Here is a 24,074-nt window from a genome sequence, read left to right as displayed (position 1 = left end):
TTTTTATGGGGCCATCACACGTGGGAATCAAGGGAAACGAAGCAGTGGACCAACTTGCGAATGAAGCTGCACCAGATGAAAGCATCCCTGTGTCAAACATGCTAACAAGAAACGACCATAAAACCTCCATTAAAAAACATATTAGCAACTCATGCCAGAGCAACTGGAATTCCACATCCAACAAATTAAAAGATGTTATAGAAACTGTCGGCACCACCTTACCACTCCCACTCAAACATTGTGAACAAGTGATAATAACTCGACTTTGATTAGGACATACTATACCAACCCATATTCACTTAATAAATAAAGAGGTCATCCCTTTCTGCCACAACTGCAAGATCCAAATCACTGTGAAACATATTCTGGTAGAATGCAAAACATACACCCAAGAAAGAAGAAAAAATAACCTCTCTACCAACATGAAGGATCTACTAAACTGCCAGTTCAACCAAGTGTTGAAATATTTGAAAGACATTAAATTTTACAGTATTTAATAGAATATATTTAAGTTTTATGTATATACATTGTAAGAAATTGACTACTTGTAATTTGTGTTTGTACCCCCTGCTAATAACTCTTAGTAGTTGATGCAGGTTCATTTTTGTTTAAATAAAAAAAAAATACTTTTTTTACATTACTCAATTTTCGGTACATTATCAATAATATTAAAAATGAAATAAAAATAACAAGGTATAGTTCTTACACTCTAACTTTTCCCATGCGTCACGATTGGACTGTTTGTGGACTGTTTTCTTTGGCCCACACTGTATATTCCCCATAGTAGTTGAAGAGAGGTGGAGATAGAATACATCATTGACGGACTCCCCTACTGCCTGGGGGAAAATTATAATAATTGGTATGTCCTATGATTACTTAGTAAAAGGTCTGAATTATTTGTTGAGTTCCTTTACTGCTTGATGAATTTTTAACTGTTCATTGAACACTATTGTTGAATTCCAAATAATACTGATATCAAATTAAAGATGAGGACATTATTTTTTGATACCGTGTGTTTATTTTTAAATTAGATATAGGATTACACCCAATACATGGCAACATTGCTTCCCTGTTTCCCACACCCGAGTCACACGGTTTTATTCAGTCGTTCTCCTATCTCTAATCGAAAACGAAGCTTATGGATGGTATATAACAAAGTTAATGTATATTTACAGATAATTATATCTATTTTCTGTTATCTTTTTATGTATTATTAATTATATCTTTTTAATGGTTTCTAGTTTGATGGCGTTCATGTAGTAAGTGGTTCCTTGGACACGAGTATTAGAGTTTGGGAAGTGGAAACGGGAGCGTGTAAACATATTTTAAAGGGCCATCAGTCTTTAACTTCTGGAATGGAGTTAAGAAATAATATATTGGTTTCTGGTAATGCGGATTCTACTGTTAAAGTGTGGGATATCGTGACTGGACAGTGCCTACAAACATTATCAGGTTAGTATTTTAAGTGCACTTTTCGATTTATATTTCGTCAGTTAATATGTAATAGTTTACAATAGATAATAACTTATTCGATAAATTTATTGATTTTAATAAATATAATAAAATGGATTTTCCCTATCGTGGTGTCATACTTAACTGTGGCGTAGGTACTTCCTTTGTATACAGTGATGAGTGCGCTAATAACCGGCAAAATATCACAAAAGATGGAAAACAATACATTGTGAAATAAAAAGTGATGAAAGTTTCTTATCCGTGCCTAGTTGACTTCAGTCGTAATTGTACGTATGACGTCGGAAAATATTCTATTTTAATTTCCCACATTAGCACAAATGATTGAATAAATTAAGACCGATGCTAGTAAAAAAATATTAATAATTAGTAGCCATTTTAATTATAAATCAAATTACTAATAAAAATAATTCAACTAAGGGCCGGTTGTTCGAACGCTAATCAAGAAGTTTATTATAATCAAGTCCCCTTAACAACCATCAAATAACAAAATCCGTTGTTCGTACCCCAATCAGTTGATTGTAATCGATTATGTTAATTATCATTATGATAATTAACATAATTGATTGATTAATTAATTATTAATTAACATAACAGTTATTAACATAATTGATTAACTAATCAATTAATCTCATAATTGTAATCAATTACGTTTTCAGCAACTCAATCAAAGTTGAACATTGACAGTTGGTGACAGTAATTAAATATTTGATATTTAATTAAATTACTGTCACCATTCCATTTTTGATTAGCGTTCGAACAACCGGCCCTAAAATATTTTACTAAATGTCATATATATAATTATGACTGAAGTCAACTAGCTCTTAAGCTAACGTGTAAAGGTGGGAAACTATCATGTAATGTAATGTAAATTTATAGATTTCTAACTATAATTTCCCACTTCTAATACTCTTATTTCACAACATATTATGTTTTCCACCTTTGTCGTTATTTTGCCGGGTTGTCTGCTTTCTATTTGCCAGAAAAAGGCTTTCGGTCCAACTTTCCTTTTTTTTGTCTCTGCTATTTTCATTATATCTCATTATGTCGACTCTTATATACCAAAACTTCGTCCAACTTCCCGTATTTTTCGTCCAGATCGCACTGCTTCTATTGCAGCTATTAAGTGATATTCTTTACAGCTGGATTTATTGTTTCTTCTGTAGTAAGTTCTTTGCATCTTAAATTTAAAATACTATACATTTCATATGGGGTAAATTCGCTCTGCGTCAAATTACCCCACTCCGATTGCACGGAATTGTCCAAAACGTCTTAATGTCATTTCAAATTAAATACTTGATGTTTATTAAAGATACACCAAATGGAAATTATATGTAAATAATGTAAAAACGATGTATATTTTAGAAAAAAAACCGTACTACTAGTCTAGGCGCTAAATAGAGGTCACCGTGTCCTTTTCAATTCTGATGGACAAACTCAACGGTTTCTTATGGATTTTTGGCTGCTGATTACAAATTTCGAGGGTGGATTTCGATCCGAGTGGACAAAAAATTGTTATAAACAATTTAATTGTTTATAAGGCTCTGGCTCATAAACTAAAAGATATAAAAAATGTTTCAAATAAAATTTGTTCCTTAATAAAAAACGAAGAAAAAAACGTTTACTAAACTTAAATCCAACAATTAGAACTCAAGATATTGTAAAATTAGTGCACAATAAGTATTTTTCGAAGCTTTATCGATCGTAACTCGGCTTCTATGCATGCAAATGAGCCTTAGAAGGTCCCATTTTAAAGATTAATTATTAGGCTTCCAAACAAAGTTTGTTAAATTACTTTATCTTTATTTCTTTTAAAGTTAAACCCGTTTGAAACTATAATTTTCTTTAAAAAATTTACATTAATTTGTTTATAAGGGTTTCAAGCAAATTTGAGCTATAAACATTTATACTTTAATTAACAATAATGATAGAAGAACTCAAAAGGAACATTTTGAGCTTACGAAAATGTTCGTAAATTTATTTTTGGTCAAGATATCGATAATTTGGCTACGAATTTCGTCAGTTACTTGACTGTGAGCCGATCTTGCGCCAAATAGCGCGTCAATAAAATATCGATATCTTGGCCAAAAATAAACTTACGAACATTTTCATACGCTCAAATTGTTCCTTTTGGGTTCTTCTATCATTATTGTTAATTAAAGTATAAATGTTTATAGCTCAAATTTGCTTGAAACGCTTATAAACAAATTAATGTAAACTTATTTTAAGAAAATTATAACTTCAAACGGGTTTAACTTTAAATGAAATGAAGATAAAGTAATTTCACAAACTTTGTTTGGAAGTCTATCGACTTTTTTTTTCGTTTTTTATTAAGGAACAAATTTTATTTGAAACATTTTCTTTATCTCTTTTAGTTGATGAGCCAGAGCCTTATAAACAATTAAATTGTTTATAACAACACGGATCGAATTCCACCCTCGAAATTCGTAATCAGCAACCAAAAATCCATAAGAAACCGTTGAGTTTGTCCATCAGAATTGAAAAGGACTCGGTGACCCCTCTGGCGCCTAGACTATATACTTAATTAATTTAATCTATGAGATCTAAAAGAATAATATTCATTTTTTGCCAAATTTAGTTAAGATAACAGTTTTGTTTACTTGACCAAGCTCTACAGACTTACAGAACATTCCATAACATTAAATGGACAAACTCAACAGTTTCTTATGGATTTTTGGTTGCTGATTACGAATTTCGAGGGTGGATTTCGATCCGAGTTGTTATAAACAATTTAATTGTTTATAAGGCTCTGGCTCATTAAATAGCTATTTAATGTGGTGGAATATTATCCCTCTTTGACTAAGTCTGTAGAGCGTGGTCAAGTGACCAAAACTAAATTTCTAAATGATCTTAACTAAATTTGAAAAAATGGAATATTATCCTTTTACATCTCACAGATTCAATTGCAGTTACATGTTTATCTATTAAAGTACATCACTCTTTGCAAGTTCATAACATACAAAATTTTACGCGCAGCGTCTCGAGCCACACTAAGAGAGTGAGAGATCTTAGTAGAGATGAGTTTGCACAGTTTATCATAATATGTAACAGTTTACTAGATACTTTATTGGGCGGAATTTCCCCGTTCTCCTCTACTTAGCTTTAGCTTTTCTATTCCTGTCATATACAGTGAAAACGATTTTTAGTTCATATTCATGCCTCCAGCTACAAATGCAATATAATATTTATTTATATATAAAGGGTTGCCTACAGTTAGTAAAGCCGTTTTCCTTCCGTCAACTAGGTCTTCCATTGTTTGCGATCTTCCCATTCTCCGTCGTCTTCATTTTTCCATGATATTCTCGATGGTCATCTCCTTCTTGTTCCTCTTGGGCTCCATTCCGCAACCTTGTTTATCCATGTACTTTCAGCTCTGCGTATGTGGCTGTATCATTTTAGTCTTCTCTCGTCTATAAACTGCAGGGCATCCTTTCCCCCTTTTTTTTGTCTTCTCCTTATCTCTTCATTTGATATATTTTCTCTTCTGGTCAGACCACAGCATTTTCTCAAGTATTCCATTTCGGTTGCCCGAATGCTCCTTTGGTTTTTTTGTTTATGATCTAAATTTCTGCTGCATATATGTGATACTTCGTACTAATGTTTGTTATATCATTTTTTTTTTGTTTTTTCTTTGACGTTTTTATTCTAGATTACACTAAGGAGTCATTTTCTACAAGATCTTGTTTATCTCAATCCAGTCTTTATCTCTTCCTCTGTTGTTTCATTTTTCGACATTATAAAACCCAAATACTTAAAATTCTTTGTTCCTTTTATTACTCCGTGTTCTTCTATTTCCAAATTTTTGACGGCTTCTGCCGATATTGCTAAGTATTCCGTTTTCTTCATATTTATTTCCAGGCCAATCTTTCTGCATTCCTCTTTTATTTCTTACCATGTAACTGATATTTTCCTTATCTTGAGCCATCACCACCTGGTCGTCTGCGAAACACAATGTATAGAGATAATCGTTCCTTAGCGGTATTCTACTACCCCTACATTTTGACTTCGAAGTTATTAGTGTTGATAGATGCATATAGACTTCTCATTTTTCAAAAAACTGGACTGCTGTCTCCAGATATTCATTACACAGTGCCTATTTTTTTCTCGTCAAAATCAGAATCCACACTCTCATCCCTTCCATCCATCATTTTCCACCAATCACAAAACATCCTTTCTACCCACTACACAAATATTATCATTTCTTAAGAACCAATTTAATTTGTATACAACTTTCCCATTTGTTAAATTCCGGGAGACATCAAATTAGTTTCCTTGTTTCAAAATGCTAAACAAAAAGCCTTACATTCTAAACTCAATACATTTTTTACCGCTTAACCTTCTTCGAATTTTTTATAAAATGTCTTATTGTCCATTGCAAAGCGAAATAAACTGTATTGTCTAATCTGACCGCACCATTGTTTTAAGTCCGTTCAAAAACCCATTAAGAAAACCACCTTCTTAACGATTTCACTTTCTGCAAAAACACTGATTACTAACTAAATTATCCTATTACAATTTTTGGTCATATACAGGGTGATGAAAATGTATAATTTCGTAGTCTCTGATATAAATTTATTTTCTAAATTCTTGCCAAAAAAAATTATACACCAATATATTCTTGATTGGTTGTGTTAGGTTAGCTGGTATCCCTATTTTTGTCATTGCTTTGTATAGTTATTTCCTTGGTACAGTGTCGTATGCCTTCCTAAGGGCTATAAACGCCTTGTGTACGTACATCTGTTCTTAGCTCTTTTCTTCTCTATTGTCTGTAATCTAATATTTATAAACCATTATTTTAGGACCATATAAACACCAATCAGCCGTAACTTGCCTGCAATTCAACAAACGTTTTGTGATAACCTCATCGGACGACGGAACCGTCAAGCTTTGGGACGTGCGCACTGGCGAATTCATCCGAAACTTGGTCGCTTTAGACAGCGGAGGAGCCGGAGGAGTCGTTTGGCGTATCCGAGCCAACGACACGAAGTTAGTGTGCGCCGTAGGGAGCCGGAACGGGACTGAAGAGACGAAACTATTAGTGCTGAACTTTGATATTGAGATGTTGAGTGATGGTACGATCATGTCGGCTAGGTAATCATTAAGGACTAAAAAAATTCTTTGTGTGAATGTGGATGTATGCCTACTATTTGTCATCGGACACCAGAAAACGGTTTATGACGAGGTTATAATTAACGGAATAATTTAACTTACCATAACGACCAATTGCTAATATAATGTATCTCATTATAATTGTTCTTTTGACCTTTTCGGTAAAAAAGAATAGAATATTATAATGTCCCGTATGTCACAATATTATAGGTACCAAAAAAATGAATAAAAAATGGATTCTCTTGGCTAAATGTGTGACGTGCTAAGTGTTCAATCAGAAATTAAACATTTAATTTGTAATCAACTTTATCTTAAAAAAATCACTTTAATTTTAACTTCATAATTTCACATTGTATAGTTATAATAGGTATCTACAATATACTTTAATAAAGAGGTTATTCAACTTCTTGTAGAACAGAATCAATTGCTAAATCCTATTGCAATAACTTTCTAGTTCAAACTGTATTTGTGTAGGCATCTAGGTACAAAGGTTTAGTTACCATGTTAAAAACAATAACCTTTTTGATGAATTGTAGTTTATTTGTGAGCTTATAAATATCGACTTGAATCCTTGTGAGTTCGTAGTCTAAATATTTACCTCATCAAGTAGTACGTCAGTGTTGAGGTTACGTCGAGTGTTCATACTTTAGCTGCCAATAAATCATTTATTCCACGACTTCAACATTTGGGTAAACAAATTATATTCGAATTAATCATTTGCTTTTCGGTTCGAAGGACCAGATGATTAATTCGAAAATAATATAAAGATCGACGGTGTGAAATAATCCTAAAACGTGGAGTAAATGATTTATTGGCAGCTAAAAAGTAAAAATTTCATGGCTGAAGAACCTGAGAGAATTGTTTGGTTGTAGCTCAAAACAACTATTTAGAGCTACTGCCTCAAAAATTAAAAGAGCTATGATGATTGCCTACCTCCGTAGCGGAGATGGCACCTGAAGAAGAAGAAAAAGTAAGTACACAGGACGCAATTTCAACACTGGTTTACATACTACTTGATGGGGTAAATATTCTAATTGACTACGAACTCAGAAGAGTATAACCCCTTATTTACAAACTCACATATAAACTACAATTCGCCAAAAAGGTTTTTGGCTTTTACGTGGTAATCAAACTTTCGTACCTAGATGCTTACACAAATATAATTTGAACTAGGAAGTTAGTGCAACAGAATTTCGCAATTGATTCAATTCTACAGGAAGTTGAATAACCTCGTAATTAAAGTATATATATAATTATACACAGTGAAGTTATGAAGTTAAGATTCATGTGAGATTACAAAATAAGGGTTTAATTTGTGAGTGAACACTAAGAAACTGTCATTATCTACTCTTTTCTACTGAAATGTTACTGATACTCTATATTAGCAATAATTTGTCGATATAATAGACGACTTAATTATATTCATGCTGCCGTGTTTATTTAATCACTCTAGAATGTACTTCCAGTTTGGTACAAAGGTGCTAGAGATCTTTGCTCATACGCATGATGCAATATACAAACACATCTTTGGAAAATACAAACAGTATACAAAATTAACAATGATTTATTGTGAATCTTACTAAGTAAGATCACTTCAGCAGTATTTATCAGAGCATCAACCATAATAGGTATTTAATAACCTATTTTTTACTTTCAGAAAATGATAGATTATCTCTAGTGCCTTTGCCCGCCCTGGTATATTTAACTGTGATACTATTCAAACTTCATCGAGTGATTCAAACCTAAGCCTCGCATAGCCAAAATTTTGAAAGTCGACGGCAAATGTCTGAAAGTGTATAAGACAGTTTTTTTCTTCTGAAAATTGTAAGAACTAAATCTGGTGCTTTTCTTACTTTGTTTTATTTTTAACCAGTAAGTACAAAACGTTCTTTTTCCCACTACTTTCGATTAATTTGTGAATTAGAATAATTGGTTAACGTACTTTGTAGTATTTTGACTACTCAAAAATCTATCTTTTGTAAATGTATTATATATTTAGTTACATATTTCCACAACATGACGAATTTTGGACCATTTAAATCAAAGTTTAACGTGACTATCTACAAAATATATGTAATACCAAATATTTGTGACATTAGAAAGTATAGACGCAGCACAAAAAGCAAGAATCCTTCAAAGTCAGAAATACTGCAGTTGAGTCTAGGGTTCTTTACCCTTGCGTCATCATTTAAACCATACGAAATAAGACGGAAATTTACTAAACGCAACAGAAAGTGGCTACTGCTCTGATCACGGGTTATATAGTATAAAATTTGACGTTATCAAATAAATAGAATGTCAAATGTAGGTTTTGATTTAAAATTTTGGTACATAATTACAGCTACATTTGAAGTAGCTTAATAAATTCTTTTAATATCATTGATTAATAAATAAATAAACAATTTATAAAAAAATTCAATAACATATTTCCTTTTTGTCATTTTATTCACTTTGGCGGAAACTTAAACACTTCCTTAACTGTGTGAATGACGTTAGCTTTGTATGATGTAAAATAAATGTAAGAAATGTTGTAAATATACTTACCATAAATTTTCAAACTCCAATATAAAATTAGTTGTGAAAAAAACTGTTTGTGTACTATAAAAAACTTCAAAATGCAAAAATTTGACAAAATTCAAGAGACTGACAGCCACAAGAGTAAACAAACCAGAAACGTCACAAATTGTACTCAAAATCTAAAAACATCCCCAAACGTCTTTTTTTGTACCTATCTCTTTTCAATGTATTGAGTCTAGAGAGTTCATAAAAAGAATATGTGTTTTTACTTAATAACAGGCGGTAGCTGGTTTGTCATTAGTTTCATGCGTAGAAGAGAATGATGCTAGATAAAAAGTGTGTGTTTTATCTCGCCAGGTATTAATGACGCACGGGTAAAGAATCGTGGACTCAAGTGTATATTTATTCTTTTTGTTTATAATTTCCTTGTAATCAACGATAACTATTTCTACAGAATTTGGGGAGAAAAAAGTAATAGTAAAGGTGTTTAAGCAAATACAAACGAAGTAAAAAAAGTAAGTTTAAAAATTCTTGTGGACGGTTTAGTTAGACTGAATAAAATATTGTAAACCCATTTTACAAAATGTTTCTCCTAAATTTCTGTTTGTTTGTCTGATTGTGCTGCATCAAATGAAACTCGATTTAAATCTTTAAAAAGGCTGTTATACTGAATTCGCTCTATCGAGATTCACTTTGACACTGGCGTTAGTAATTTCTTTTTTGGGAAATTCAGTTGTCAGAAGTGACTGGAAATTACTACACAACCAACGCACCTGCTCATAGCCAATATTATTAATAGTAAACAGACATAAAAATAACATAAACCTTACGCTAATCAATAATTATTTATTTACACCATTATAATGTATTGATAACAAATGAGAAAATTACTTATTGTACAAAATAAAAATATTTTGTAGAAATAAACTTCACAAAATTTTATGAGCTTAGTAGACACTCCCACTATTTCTAATAATTCTTCTTTTTTTAATGAAAAATTAAGTTGATTTTAGCGGTTAATAGTGTGAGGTAGGAATTTTTTTGTTGTATGTTTCCTATTCCGAATGTGTCAAATTGAATCTCGGTAGAGCGAATTCAGTATATTAGACTAGGTATAGCCGGTATAGGTGAAATTTGCTAATCATTTTAGGCACGATAAGACCCTATAACTTAAATAGTAGAACCTAAAAGAAAACGTATGAACGCTGTGCCGTTACTTTTTAGTGGCACATGAGTCGACAGTGGCGCATCAAACTTTCCACTTATGGACGGGATGAATAAATTAAAAGGTACCCTCCCTCATTCTCAGAATTCAATATTTTTCATTTTTTAAGTTATATGTGATTAAATAATAAGACTCAGCATAATTTTAACCTATCACCCCTTCCCCCTTGCTCACCATCAAATTTATTTCTCGTTTTTTTTTAGGTGGGATGCAATCAATTTTAAAATTTCAAAAAATTCATAGGCATAGTTGAGGCTTTTACAAAACATGTATATTTTTATAGGTCTGTAGGTTGAGTATACATAACCTCAAAACAATTTTATAATTATTTTTTTGGAAAAAGCATATACTTTTTTTTGGAGGTGGCTGGAGGTCTAATATTTTTTCTATTTTCTGTATTTTATCAAACACTATGTTTTTAAATTTTTTAAAATTTTTCCTTACGGTTCGCCATCTTCAAAAATCCAAAAAACTGTTTTTTATGGGGTTTTGGGGGGTTTAGACGTGTTTTTCCCATTTTTAAATATTTCAAAAGACTCAGTTACTTCAACTTACATCTTCTTTTAAAAGTGCCTATCCGTTCCGGATGTTGGCGATCATCATGGCTATCTTGACTTTGTTTACCGCAGCGCGGAACAGTTCAGTGGTAGTGGTGTTATACCACTTCCGTCAATTTTGAAGCCAGAAAATGCGTCTTCTTCCCGGTCCTCTTTTACCATTTACCTTCCCTTGGAGAATCAGTTGGAGAAGGCCGTAACGTTCTTGATTTCTCATTACATGTCCTAGATATTCTATTTTTTTTTTTTGTTTTGATGGTTATGAGAATTTCACACTCTTTCCCCATTCTACGCAGGACTTCCACATTAGTAATTCGCTCAACCCAGGATATACGTACACCACATTTCGAAAGCTTCGAGCCGATTCATAGATGCAACTTACATATATAACCTATAAAAAACATTGATTTGATCTATTTTGAAGTCTATAAATTAGAGAAAATCTTAAAAAACTCAAAATACAGATTTTTGGATTTCTGAAGGTGGCGGAAAAATCTGAAAAAAATTAAAAACATAACTTTTGATAAAATACATAAAATAGAAAAAAAATTAGACCTTCGACCACCTCCAAAAAAAAAGTTAAACGCTTTTTTCCAAAAAAATAATTATAAAATTTTTTTGAGGTTATGTAAACTCAACCTACGGATCTATAAAAAAACAGATGTGTTGTGTAAAAGCCTAAACTATGCCTATAAATTTTTTGAAATTTTAAAATCGATTGCATCCCACCTAAAAAAAAATAAAAACTAAAAATAAAGTCTTTGATGGTGGGAGAAACTAAAATGGTGGGGGAAGGGGGTGGTGCGTTAAAATTACGTCTTATTATTTAGTCACATATAAATAAAAAAAAATGAAAAAAATTTAATTCTAAGAGTGAGGGAGGGTACCTTTCAATTTATTTACCCCGTCCATAAATGGAAAGTTTGATGCGCCACTGTCGACGCATGTGCCACTAAAAAGTGACGGCACAGTATTCATACGTTTACTTATAGGCTCTTATCGTGCCTAAAATGGTTAGCAAATTTCACCTATAGCGGCTCTTAGTCTATATGACCGTGTCTATGGCTGGTTTTCGCAAATTACATCCCTGTACTTATAACGGCTAGTTCTTTCAGATAACAGACGCAGTAAAACACGGGTTTTATTAAAATAAAAACATATTCTTATTATCCCAGTATTAAATAAAATCAAAAATTACAGAATAAAAACAATATTCTAGTCTTCGTTCCGCTTCAAAGAAAGCTTCCTTGGCGGTTATCTGTAAAAGAATGACAAAGTTGTATTTACTGATATCTAAACGGGATAACAATGTATCAATGACAGCAATTCCTCAATTCGGAATCAAGCTATTAATATCTACACACACATACAACGACTAGACCAAAGATCGGAGATGAGCAATCGTTCAATACGCGATTACCAACGAAGCAATTCTTTAACTCGGAATTGCTCTGCGGCTACCTTCGACTCAATACGTCTCAGCCCAATTGGTTTTTACCAGCTCACTACGCTAGCTCGTTTTGCTAATTGTGTTTTAATCCCATATAAACATAATGTTTAACTTGGACATGCGACAAGTAAACAGTTTCAGATCATATACTTTGTTGATGTTATTCTTCTTAATTTTGACAATGGGTTTGTTCCAACACAACGAAAAACCGTCATGTAACGATCACGCTCCTGCGCAGTAAGCAAAATACGTTCCAACAAAACAATGATCGTTCATCGCACATAATGTTCGATGATCGATGTTCTTGATTTTAAGAAAGCCCCAACATTAAACTGTAAACAATTGTGCTGTGCCTATTTATTATATTAATTATCGATTTCATTTTATTTAAATCTACAGATTCATATTACTCACAGTAAATATTGTAATAAGGAAAAATGTAACTAACTTTTCACTAATTTTCTGCTGTATAATTAGACGAGACCATTTTTGTGTCCATTTTAATATGTATAAAAGTTTTTCAATTATCGTTACAATGTTTTATTAAAGCGAATCTTCTATACTGACGTGTTATTTTTTTCTATAGTAAAATACTTTTACGTAACGAGGGGAGTCCGTTATACAACATGTAAACTTTTTAAATTCTATTAAAATCTATAACAAGGATATTAACTAACAGCGGTTTTATGTGCTTTCGAATGTACAAAAATTGTTAAAACAAACAAATAAACTTTGTAAATTGATGATTGTAAAAAAATCATAAAATAAAATTACTTCATTCAATTTTAAAAATATTATTTAAAATTTATAAATACAGAAAACATATTATGAAGCTTCGCGTTCGAAGCTTCGCTTCGCGTAAATAAGCCACAATTAAATTGAAAAACTAATTTTATTAACGTTTTGACGCCCAAATCAGATGTCGTTGTAATATTTTGTATTTTGACGACATCCGATTTGGGCGTCGCAACGTTAATAAAAGTAGTTTTTCAATTTAACCTTTAACTACCCGCGCATCAAGTTGTAACATAAGTACACGCGTGGCGTACTTTATACGCCACAAGAGAATACATTTAAAAACAGCGGTTTTGATTATTTTTTTTTTTTTTTTGAAAAAATACACTTAGTTGTTTGTTAATAAACCTTATTCGACATCAGAGAATGCTTGGAGTTCCTTCTCAGGAAGGGGATGCCAAGTCAATTGCGATTTCTAACTGGCATGTGATCACTGGAAAAATAAAATTACTAATAAAAGAATTTTTGAAGTGTGATTTTTTACATAAGAAAAAGTATTATTTATAAAGATTTATAATATATTTTGTGCCATAATGACTAAAAAAACAATTGTAAGATGTACTTACATTACTACAATCGTGGCATATTTTGTACAAAACCGGAAACAACAAGTAATACATTGGTAATTACAATCTTCTCAGAACGCCGATTATAACGAAACTAACATAAATTGTAAAGCACATTCCAGTGATAGATTAGATAGATAAACAAGGTCAAAAAATAAATTTCTAAACATATTTGCAGTCGAATTCTTGTATCTGGCGTACAAAATACGCCAGCGCGTGTAGTTAAAGGTTAATTGTGGCTTATTTCCTAATCAAAATAGTTAAGGTGATATAGTAGCGATCAACAGGTAGCAAAAACGCGTTCCAAGATTGCGGCTGTAATTTTGAATATTTTTTCGAGATATTTGGCACACGTATTCGTAATATAATAAAGAATGGCGGTACAGAGCCCAATTTGAAAAATATATTAATATGTGGAAATTACTCTGTAATTAAATACAATATTAAAAAACGAGCATGTACCGCCATTAAGAAGAAAAAAAAATACACTTTCTTCAAATAAACTTTTTTATCCGATGCCTAGATTTTGTGTCATTTTGGAACTTCTAAAATTTTTTATTTCATTAGTAGTTCCAAAATGACACAAAATCTAGGCATCGGATAAAAAAGTTTATTTGAAGAAAGTGTATTTTTTTGTTCTTAATGGCGGTACAGGCTCGTTTTTTTAATATTGTATTTAATTACAGAGTAATTTCCACATATTAATATATTTTTCAAATTGGGCTCTCTACCGCCATTCTTTATTATATTACGGATACGTGTGCCAAATATCTCGAAAAAAATATTCAAAATTACAGCCGCAATCTTGGAACGCGTTTTCGCTACCTGTTGATCGCTACTGTTTCCTCTTAAGCATTTTTTTTTAATTTCATAATAGTACGAAATAATAGTTTTGTGGTAGTAATAAGAGATATCCGATAACAATTTTATTTTTTTGTTAGACATTCTAATTGTATTCGCAATTCTTGTTCTTCTTTCGGTAGCTATCCTTTTCGGATATTCGCAAACATCATGACCACTCGTACCGAAACAGTCCAGTAGTTGTCGTTGACAGTGCGCGAAAATTTTTAAGCCAGGATATCCGTTTGCTTCCAGGACTTCTTTTCTCATTATTTTAACTTGCAAGATCAGCTGCAACAGTCCATAGCGTTCATTGTTTCGCATAATATGTATTAAGTACTTCAATTTCCCTGCCTTTATAGTATTTAATATTTCGATTGTGTACTCATTCTACGAAGTACTTCCCCATTCGGAATATGGTCTACTCAAGATATTCTCAAAATTCATTTATACAGCCAGGTTTCAAATGCCTGAAGCTTCTTAACTGATACATCTGTCAATGTCCATGCTTCTGGTTCGTACAGGATTATGAGAAATACATAGCATCGAAGTAACTATATTTTGCTGTTGAGGTAGTAGTCTCCACTCTTAAATATTTTCTGCATCCGTATAAAGATTGTTCTGGCTTTTTTAATTCTACCGTAGGTATTGAATCCAGTTATGCTTTATGCGCTTGACATCGTCCGACCATTTTGTTGGAGGACGTTCTCTATTACGATAAGCATCGTGTTTAGGTCTCAATTCTAAAATTGTCTTGGTCCATCTTCTATCTCTGACTCTGGCAACATGGCCTGTCCAGTTCTATTTCAGCGTTGTAATTCTTTTAACAACGTCGTAACACCGGTTTTTCTTTTAACTATTTTTGATTTGACACTCTGTCTCTGAGGGATATATTTAATATTGACCTCTCCATTGTTATCTGTGCCACTTGTATTTTATTTATTACTTTTCTGGTAAGGGACAGCTGCTTCATACGTTAGTACCGAAAGCGCACATTGCTTTTCAATCACATGTAAATATCTCATCTAAAGACTTACGTTGCCCATGTTAGTTTCTATTCTCGTGGTTAAATCTGTTGTTTGGTTCCCGTTTCCTAATTTTATCTCGTGACCCAGATAGTTACAGGTGTACTTTTGTTCAATTTGTGTGCCATACGTTAAAATGTTTATGACCAGTCAAACATTGGTCAGTGTTTTAGAAAAGTTCATTTTAAGGCCAGCTCGTGCACAAGAGCTCCGAAAGTCTTGAAGAAGTTAGCATGAATGATCTACCCGATCTGCAATAAAACCTATGTCGTCTGCAAAACCTAAATTCTTCATAAACTTCCCATTTATGTTGACTACAATATTTTCCCAATTATTGTTTCTCCTAGCACTCTGTACCAAATCGGTGAATAGTTTAGGAGAGATTGTGTCTTTTTGGCTAATATCCTTCACCAAGGAAAATGAATATTCCAAAGAAGAGCTGCGTAACTATGATCAATGCTGCATTTGAACTAAGAGAATAAAATAATTTTAACGGTAGTTAATTAATAATTTTGTAACGATGATTGAAAAATACAATATTCTATTCTTAATTTATAAAAAGAGCCACCATATCAAAAAACGTACCGAAACCAACAGCAATATGTGGGAATTTGACATTGAAATTATGTTTCGCATCGTATTATTGATAAATATAAAGATTGATTGGATAGAAAAATGTGTACTTTTTTAGTAAATCGTTGCCAGATGTTTTTGTTAAGGTTATTTATTACTGTCAGGCTTGAAAATCCGTCTGGTACATTTACTATGTAATTTTAAATGTTATCAGTCTGTTTTGGCTAGGATAAAGCAAAATAATACTCTAAAAAGTAAGCCTTTAATTTAGTTTTGATGTAGAATTAACTTTCTGCGGTGGATATGCTTTTATATATAAAGAAAAAATGGACTGAGTTCTGCATTTGTAAACGAAGTGGGACACTAATATTGGATATTTAGAATAGAAAGAAATTTCAATAAGTTAAATAAAATTTGATCAAATTCCATGGTTTTCATCAAAAATATTATGTTTACAGAAATAAAAACGTGAATAACTTTTTCTGTGTTAATTTTCATTGAGAAAGTTTGGAATAAAAATAACTGGCGCAGTTTTGGGCTGCTGTTTTTTTAACGAATCTTTGATCATTTTACATGTAGGACTTCAATGTGTAAAATTTTGCAAATGGCAAAATATGGTGTAGGTGGACCAACATAACAAGCTTAGTTTTATTGCTTAGTAGGTATTTATTAGTTAATTTTCGTATTATTACCTCTATTTTTATTTCTTACCTTTTAGAATTATAGAAAAATGTATAAAATATTTAAAACGTATTTAACCTTCCGATGACCAACCTTTTTTTGTTACACGGATGACCAACGGGGGTAAAAAATGACCTCAGGTCGAAAATGATCTGGAATGAATGTTTTCAGCATTTAAATCTTCATCTAACAATATATCCTCGTTTTCTGATACTATTTCATCTTCTATATCATCATAAAAATCGCTAGCAGTAACAATTTCCTGTAACTCAGCCGCAGTAAGATATTTGCGGGTCATATCTTATATGTACACAAAATACTAAGAAACTATAATAATATACGCCAGGAATCCAGGAAATAATAATAATGACTAACTGTAGCAGACAGGAATGTCATGATTCGTACACTTCGCGTCATATAAAACTGGTACACTTTTTTTTTCAATGTAAACCGGTGTTCAGACTGACAATTATTGTTCGTGAATCACTTCGTTGTTGCCATCACAGATAACGGAATTGCACTAAATCTAAATACAAAAAAATAACGTTCAAAATTTATATTTCGAATTGTAATACATATATTTAAACTACACACTTGTTCACTGTAAAAGTTATTCATTTTGTATTAATTTGAAATTTAATTTTTAATTTTTCCAGTGTGTTTTATTTATTCTACACAAGTTAATGAAGTTTTGTCCTACAATTTACGAGAAACCAATCACACCTCTCGATTTGACATTAAACATTATAATTTAAAGTAATGTCAAGATTTATTATCTATCATTATTTTTGAACTGAAATATTTTCATAAATTATAATAAAACACGAATCAATGTATGGAGACTTAATTGAGATGACGGAAAATTACAATTGTTTTAGTTTTTAGTATATTAAAAAATGCGGTCTGCCGCACAGCCCCGTTTTTACCTAGTTTGATATAATATTTTCGTTGAACTGGCAACGTTGCCCTAGAAATTGGAATGAGACTTGTGACAAGATCAACTTACACAACTTGAAAACACGATTTTCGGTTATAAGAGTTGTACCAGTTTTTTTTGACGCGAAGTGTACATAACAGGCACCACAGTATAAAAATAGATTTTGATAACGCGCAGTGTAAAACTACTTGGAATTCCACATAATAGACGGTATTTTACTAAACATCTTCAGAATATATTTTTTATTTGTAAAATATAGGGAATTTTTTTTATTTCAAAATATGAGGATATCTAGAATGATATTAAATACAAGTAAAAAAATAATGAGTTAACAATTGAAAATACTTTTATATTTATTAAAGAAAAACATACGCTGGGGTCCAAATTTACCCCCCTTGGTTATCCGAAGGTTAAATGGAATATCTAAGCTATTGTTCAGGATTGTTTCAGAAAAATGAATTTTAAGTTAAATCAGCAGAACGAGGTGGCTGGTGAATCGATTCGCAGTGAATTACTCCACCACTTAATTACGAGGCTTGTTCAATTGAAACACATCTTTACACACATATATCTACAAATAATTACCACTACCATTAAGGCATATGTCCAATTGTTTCATCAACCGATGTATACCGTGCTTAAATAACTCTTGTGGCTGTTGCTTGATGAATTCTTTTACGGCAGTTTGTACTTCTTGGTCGACCCGAAAACGTTTACCCTTTAGCGCCTTTTTCAGTGACCCAAAGATAAGAAAATCACAAGACGATAAATCGGAACTATAGGGTGGACACTCTAGTATCCTATATCTTCTTCGTTGTATACATTTTCTTTCACTACTTTGGCAACTTGAGGCCTAGCATTATCGTACAGAAAAATGCCATCATGTGAAAGCTTATCTGTACGTTTTCGTCTTATTTCTTGATGGCAAGATAATATAAGATAATAGTGGCACCTAGATTCGTCGCTAGCAGTTTTTTTTTTGGAAAATGGCTTTGGCAGAGCCAATTAGCCAGACTTGTTTCTGATTGATTGCAGATTCATAGTCATAAATTTCTTATAACATAAGTACATTCTACAATTTTATTTTTATAGATACATTGGTACATTGTGTAGCTTTTTTTTAATTATTTTACTGTTTTTTTAATATATATTTTAATTTGTGCGAAACACTTTTTTTTACTTCTTTTTGTTTCTATTCTTTTTTATTTTTAATCCTTTTTTTTCTTTTTTTTTGTTTATTTTTTTTGTTATTATTTTATTTTGTTTTTTTTTTAATATTATTATTTTTTTTTTATTTTTTTTTAAATTTTTTCAAACCACATTAACAAATTATGCCTATTTATGTCGCCAGCAGTTATTCATGAAAGAAAGTCATTACCATGTTGGCTGTATCTCCTGAGATGTTGCAAAAGTAAACCCATGGGCAAGCTTTTTTGATCCTCTAACAAAAGGAGAGGAACCCATTGCGCAGAAACTTTCTTGTAACCCAGTTTGTGTGTAACCAAGTTTGTGTACGATACTATGGACAGATCATATATTCACACGTATATTTTAGATAGATATTATAGAGACAGGAATAAGTTGGCTAGCAGGTCTATTTAATAGAATTATGGAAGTTGGACAAATGCCAGACGAATGGAGAAGCAGTATATTAGTACCTGTCTACAAAAACAAGGGAGAGATACAACAATGTACAAACTACAGGGCTATAAAACTACTTAGCCACGCCATGAAAATATGGGAGAGAGTAATTGATAGACGGATACGTGAAGAAACCGCAATATCCGATAATCAATTTGGCTTTATGCAGGGCAGATCAACAACAGATGCAATTTTCATTGTAAGGCAACTGATGGAAAATACAGGAATAAAGAGGCCAACGCTCATATGGTATTCATTGATCTTGAGAAAGCATGTGATAGAGTTCCTCGAGAGATTCTGTGGTGAGCACTCAATAAGTAAAGATTGTGAGAGATATGTATGAGGTAGTAACGACTAGTGTTAGGACAGGTGTGGGAGAGACTGATAAATTTCAGGTGAAAGTATGATTGCACCAAGGCTCGGTGCTTAGTCCTTATTTATTCTCATTAGTTTTGGACCAGATAACAGCGAAACTACAGGGTAGCATTCCATGGTGCCTAATGTATGCTGATGATGTAGTGTTAATAGGAAATAGTGAAAGAGACTTAGAACAAAAACTGGAACAGTGGAGACAAGCTCTGGAGGAAACAGGTTTAAAACTTAGTAGGACAAAAACAGAGTACATATTTGGAATGTTCATTTAAAGATGGAGTTACTACAAATAAAATGGTATCTTTGGATGGTGAAATTATGAAAAGCAATAGTTTTAAGTATCTGGGATCGGTATTACAGAGTAATGGAGATGCATGCAGTAGAATTAGGGCTGGATGGATGAAGTGGAAAGAAGCGAGTGGTGTGTTGTGTGACAGAAAAATTCCAATGAAGCTGAAGGGAAAATTCTATAAAACAGCCATAAGACCGGCTATGATGTACGGAACTGAATGTTGGGCAGTGAAAAAGAAAGGGGAACAACGAATGCATGTGGCGGAAATGAGAATGCTTAGATGGATGAGTGGAGTGACAAAGAAGGATAAAATTAGAAATGAGTATATTAGGGGAAGTCTAGGTGTGGCACCAATTGATGCCAAAATAAGAGAGCATAGGTTAAGATGGTTTGGTCATGTTCAACGTCGAGACGTTAATCACCCAATACGAAGAATAGCTGAAGTGCAGATTCCTGGAAGGAGTAGGAGAGGAAGTCCAAAGAAGACCTGGGGAGAGACGATAAGGCAGGACATGTTGGTAAAGGGGATTAACATTGATATGACCCAAGATAGAATCGTGTGGAGAAATACAATTAGGGAAGCCGACCCCGCATAGGGATAAAGCAAAGAGAATGATGATGATTTTCTGTAATTGCTCTGATTTCGACTATTTTCTCTCTGGTAGTGGCTTATCGGTTATATATCGGTGGTATACGGTTATCTAATTTCTGTGACTTTTTTTATTTTTCCAAATTTTTCTCTGTACTCTTGATTATTTTTATTGGGGTTCTACATACCCAACCACATTAACTTTGTAATATTTACCGACCGCACTAACGTAGGGTTAAAAATAACGAGTCAAATACAAATGATAGGAACCGATAAATGTGACATTAACAAACGATAAGTAACATTGCAGAACGTCAGTTATGTAATTGCAATTGAATCGGTCATTTTAAAAACGACATAATGTTATAATAATTATTTTATCAAAAATAACATTTTCATAAAGTTGGTTAAACGTTTGTTATAGAAAAAGAGAGCAAATACAAAATAAGTGATTGATGTGATCGTGCATGGGTAATCTTTCATTTTTCCAACTGTAGGTAAGTTCCAAGCCACAATAATTATTAATTGTCCCCTCAAAAAATATATTCCATTTAAAATGGTTTTTCTCAAAAGTACTTCAGTAAAAGGTCGTTTTTAAAATGACCGATTCAATTGCTTCCAGGGCAATCCTGCTCAAAGATGCGTTTAAATTGAACACGCCTATACTTGTTCTCCCTAGACCAGTAAACTATGGTTTTTGATATTGAGGTACAAATATTTTTTGTTGATAAATAACATTTTGAACGAAAAATTTGAATTTGCTTTTGATGATTTCATACATGATTAAATTGAAGAGCATAGGGCTCAATGATTCTGTAATTTTCCCATTTATTCTGACTTCCATTTTGTTGTTTTGGTAGATGTTTTTAATAGTTTTTATGATATTTAGGGGAACCTCTCTATTATACAGAAGATGGATTACATCTTTGAGTCTTAGGCATTCTGCACACGAAGCGTATCGTCATAGACGCGTATAAGTTTCGTCATGCAGCGACGATTCCCTTGCGCCTTAAAATCCGCAAACGATTCGATTTGCAAGCGGCATGTGATCGTCTTGTTTTAAGGTTTTCCATGCTCTTACAGTAGTTGCAAATATGTTAAGTGATGAAGAGGACTTACATTTGTTAAATTATCTTCGCCACCGCAAAAAAAAAGAAAGAGGAAATTTTGGGTGCATCCTTATATCTACAAAAACTACAACAGAAAGTTATTTATTGCCGCCAAAGAGTTGTCGGAAGATGATTCTAAATTCCACACATTTTTCTGGGTACTCTTGTTTGGGTATTATTATATGAACACTCATAATTTTCAATCAGATTGACAAATTTTAATATTTAATCCGCCATTCTCATAAAGTTCCGCCAAAAAAGGTGTTCTAACACTCAAGCGTACTGCAAGCTACTGACATCGTTGTACGCCTGGCGGATTGAAGCTTGTCTGCGTTGACGATTCCGCGCCGCTTACGCTTCGTGTACAGTATTCCATAAAGACACAAGTGAGCAGCACGAAAGCGTATGCCTTTCGTACGTCGCATCTAATACGCGTCTATGACGATACGCTCCGTGTGCAGAATGCCTTACTCTGTCAAATGCTTTCTTCAAGTCAATGAGACATATAAATGCGGGTCTATTACATTGTAGTGATTTCTCTCGGAACTAAAAATTCGTGAAGATAAAAATTTCAAAATGACTAAGGTCATGTGCCCACGGCACAACTTTTTATAACTACAGTCTGAAACCCTTTGCACTCACAACTATTTTCTTTATCTCGATAGAGTAAAAAAACACGGGGATTCACTCACCAGGCGATCTGCCAGAAACTGGTTTCCAACTAGTTTTCAACCGTTTTTTTAGAACCTTTGCGTCATGGCGCTGGACCCAACTGTAAAGATCTGTGCTAGACATAGTGCAAACACTCCTGGCCACGGCGCAAGAGACGAAATTTGGTTTAGTCCCCACTTCCATGCGAAACGCACTATATCTACAATAGAACCTTTCTGCCTTTCCGTGAATTTTGACATTTTGACTCCGCCTTCGCGCAGCTCCGTGGTCAAGGAGTGTTTGCACTATCTCTACCAGATCACCACCGTGGAAGTTAGATTTTATTTTTGTTTGATCAAACATATTTTTAAAATATTATATAGTGTATATTTTTACATTTAACAAAAGTTGTACATTCAATGAATGAAATTGTTCCACTTCGTTTTGATGCAAGCATACTTCATATCCACCATAGTGTTCAGTCTTTGCCAGTAAATAGATTTGGAATCGCTCGTAACCTTTATTTCTTTTGTTAATAATTAGACGAATCTCTGTTCCTAAAGTTACTTGTAAATATTAATGCACCAGAGAGACTGATAGTAAGTTAGTAATACGGCATTTTAGGATGGGAATCTTACACGTAAGTTTGTAATTGTTTTACTCTACTTTTGTCATTTTCAACTTTAAATTTGGTAAATCAAATGTACGAGCTTTTGATAGGACTCAGATTTTGTTTAAATCGTGATAAATTTTATCATTTTTTATCAATTTTAGTAATTGCCATAACCACTGACTCAACTACCAGTCTACAAGAAGTTATTTGTCGGCAGAAATTCAACCTGATACAGAGAGAACAAAAGGAATGCTAGAAACAGCAGAAATGAAAACCCTTGGAAAAATGGATGGTAAGGCACTATGGGAGAGCTAGAAGTACAGATATACGACGGAGTGCAAAGTGAACAATATTAATAACGGGGTAAAAAACAGAAGAGTAGAATTAAACGACCAAATAAGCCGAACGACAGCAAATAGAGTAGTAAGGATTGCAAGAGACGGTTCCCCAATAGGAATACGGTCAGTGGGACGACCACGAGAACGATGTGACGCTAACTTACTGGAGGCACATGAAAAAACAGACCGAGTCATGTCTACACAAAAAGAAGATATACTTAAAATAATCATAAATGAGTGCAATAATTTTATGAATTAAATAGTGGAAATGCGTTGGTTAAACAGATAGACATTTCCTATATCAACGAAATTCTTCAAGAGCTATTTATCTCTATGGCATCTTGGTATGTTAATCTTTAATAGTAACAATTCTACATAAATAAGGAAAATAAAATCTTCATGAAGTTGTATCTCTCGTTTAATAACCGATATCAAAGTATCGTCCTTACCCTAGGTCTAGATCATTGTATGAGATTTTTTATCATTGTAGGTTGCTTATAACCTTGTAAGAAACTACAGTAAAACATTTATAGTATTTTTACTACAAAAGCGATATTACGTAGGTCAAAATTTTGACCTACGTAATATCGCTTTTGTAGTAAAAATACTATAGACGATGTGGAATATGTTGTTGTAATGTATTGAAGACTAAACATGGATTAAAACATGGCTAGTTGTTAAAGTGCCTAACTTTTTTATGGTC

The 24,074-nt window shown here is 32.7% G+C and overlaps 1 protein-coding gene across 1 annotated transcript in view; it reads left to right on the top strand.

Moving 5' to 3' along the window:
• LOC114349421 (F-box/WD repeat-containing protein 7) overlaps window positions 1-23,781 on the top strand; it is a 73,985-nt gene extending 50,204 nt beyond the window's left edge. The window contains exons 10-12 of the mRNA XM_028299794.2: window positions 1,242-1,452; window positions 6,291-6,582; window positions 23,195-23,781. Of these exons, the coding sequence (XP_028155595.2) occupies window positions 1,242-1,452; window positions 6,291-6,582; window positions 23,195-23,213 (522 nt within the window). The 3' untranslated portion in view covers window positions 23,214-23,781. The remainder of the gene's footprint in view (window positions 1-1,241; window positions 1,453-6,290; window positions 6,583-23,194) is intronic.
• The last annotated feature ends 293 nt before the right edge of the window (window positions 23,782-24,074 follow it).

Source organism: Diabrotica virgifera, chromosome 1 (genome assembly GCF_917563875.1).
Source record: "Diabrotica virgifera virgifera chromosome 1, PGI_DIABVI_V3a".
NCBI classification, from domain to species: Eukaryota; Metazoa; Arthropoda; class Insecta; order Coleoptera; family Chrysomelidae; genus Diabrotica; species Diabrotica virgifera.
This window is presented reverse-complemented; position numbering and strand designations above follow the sequence as displayed.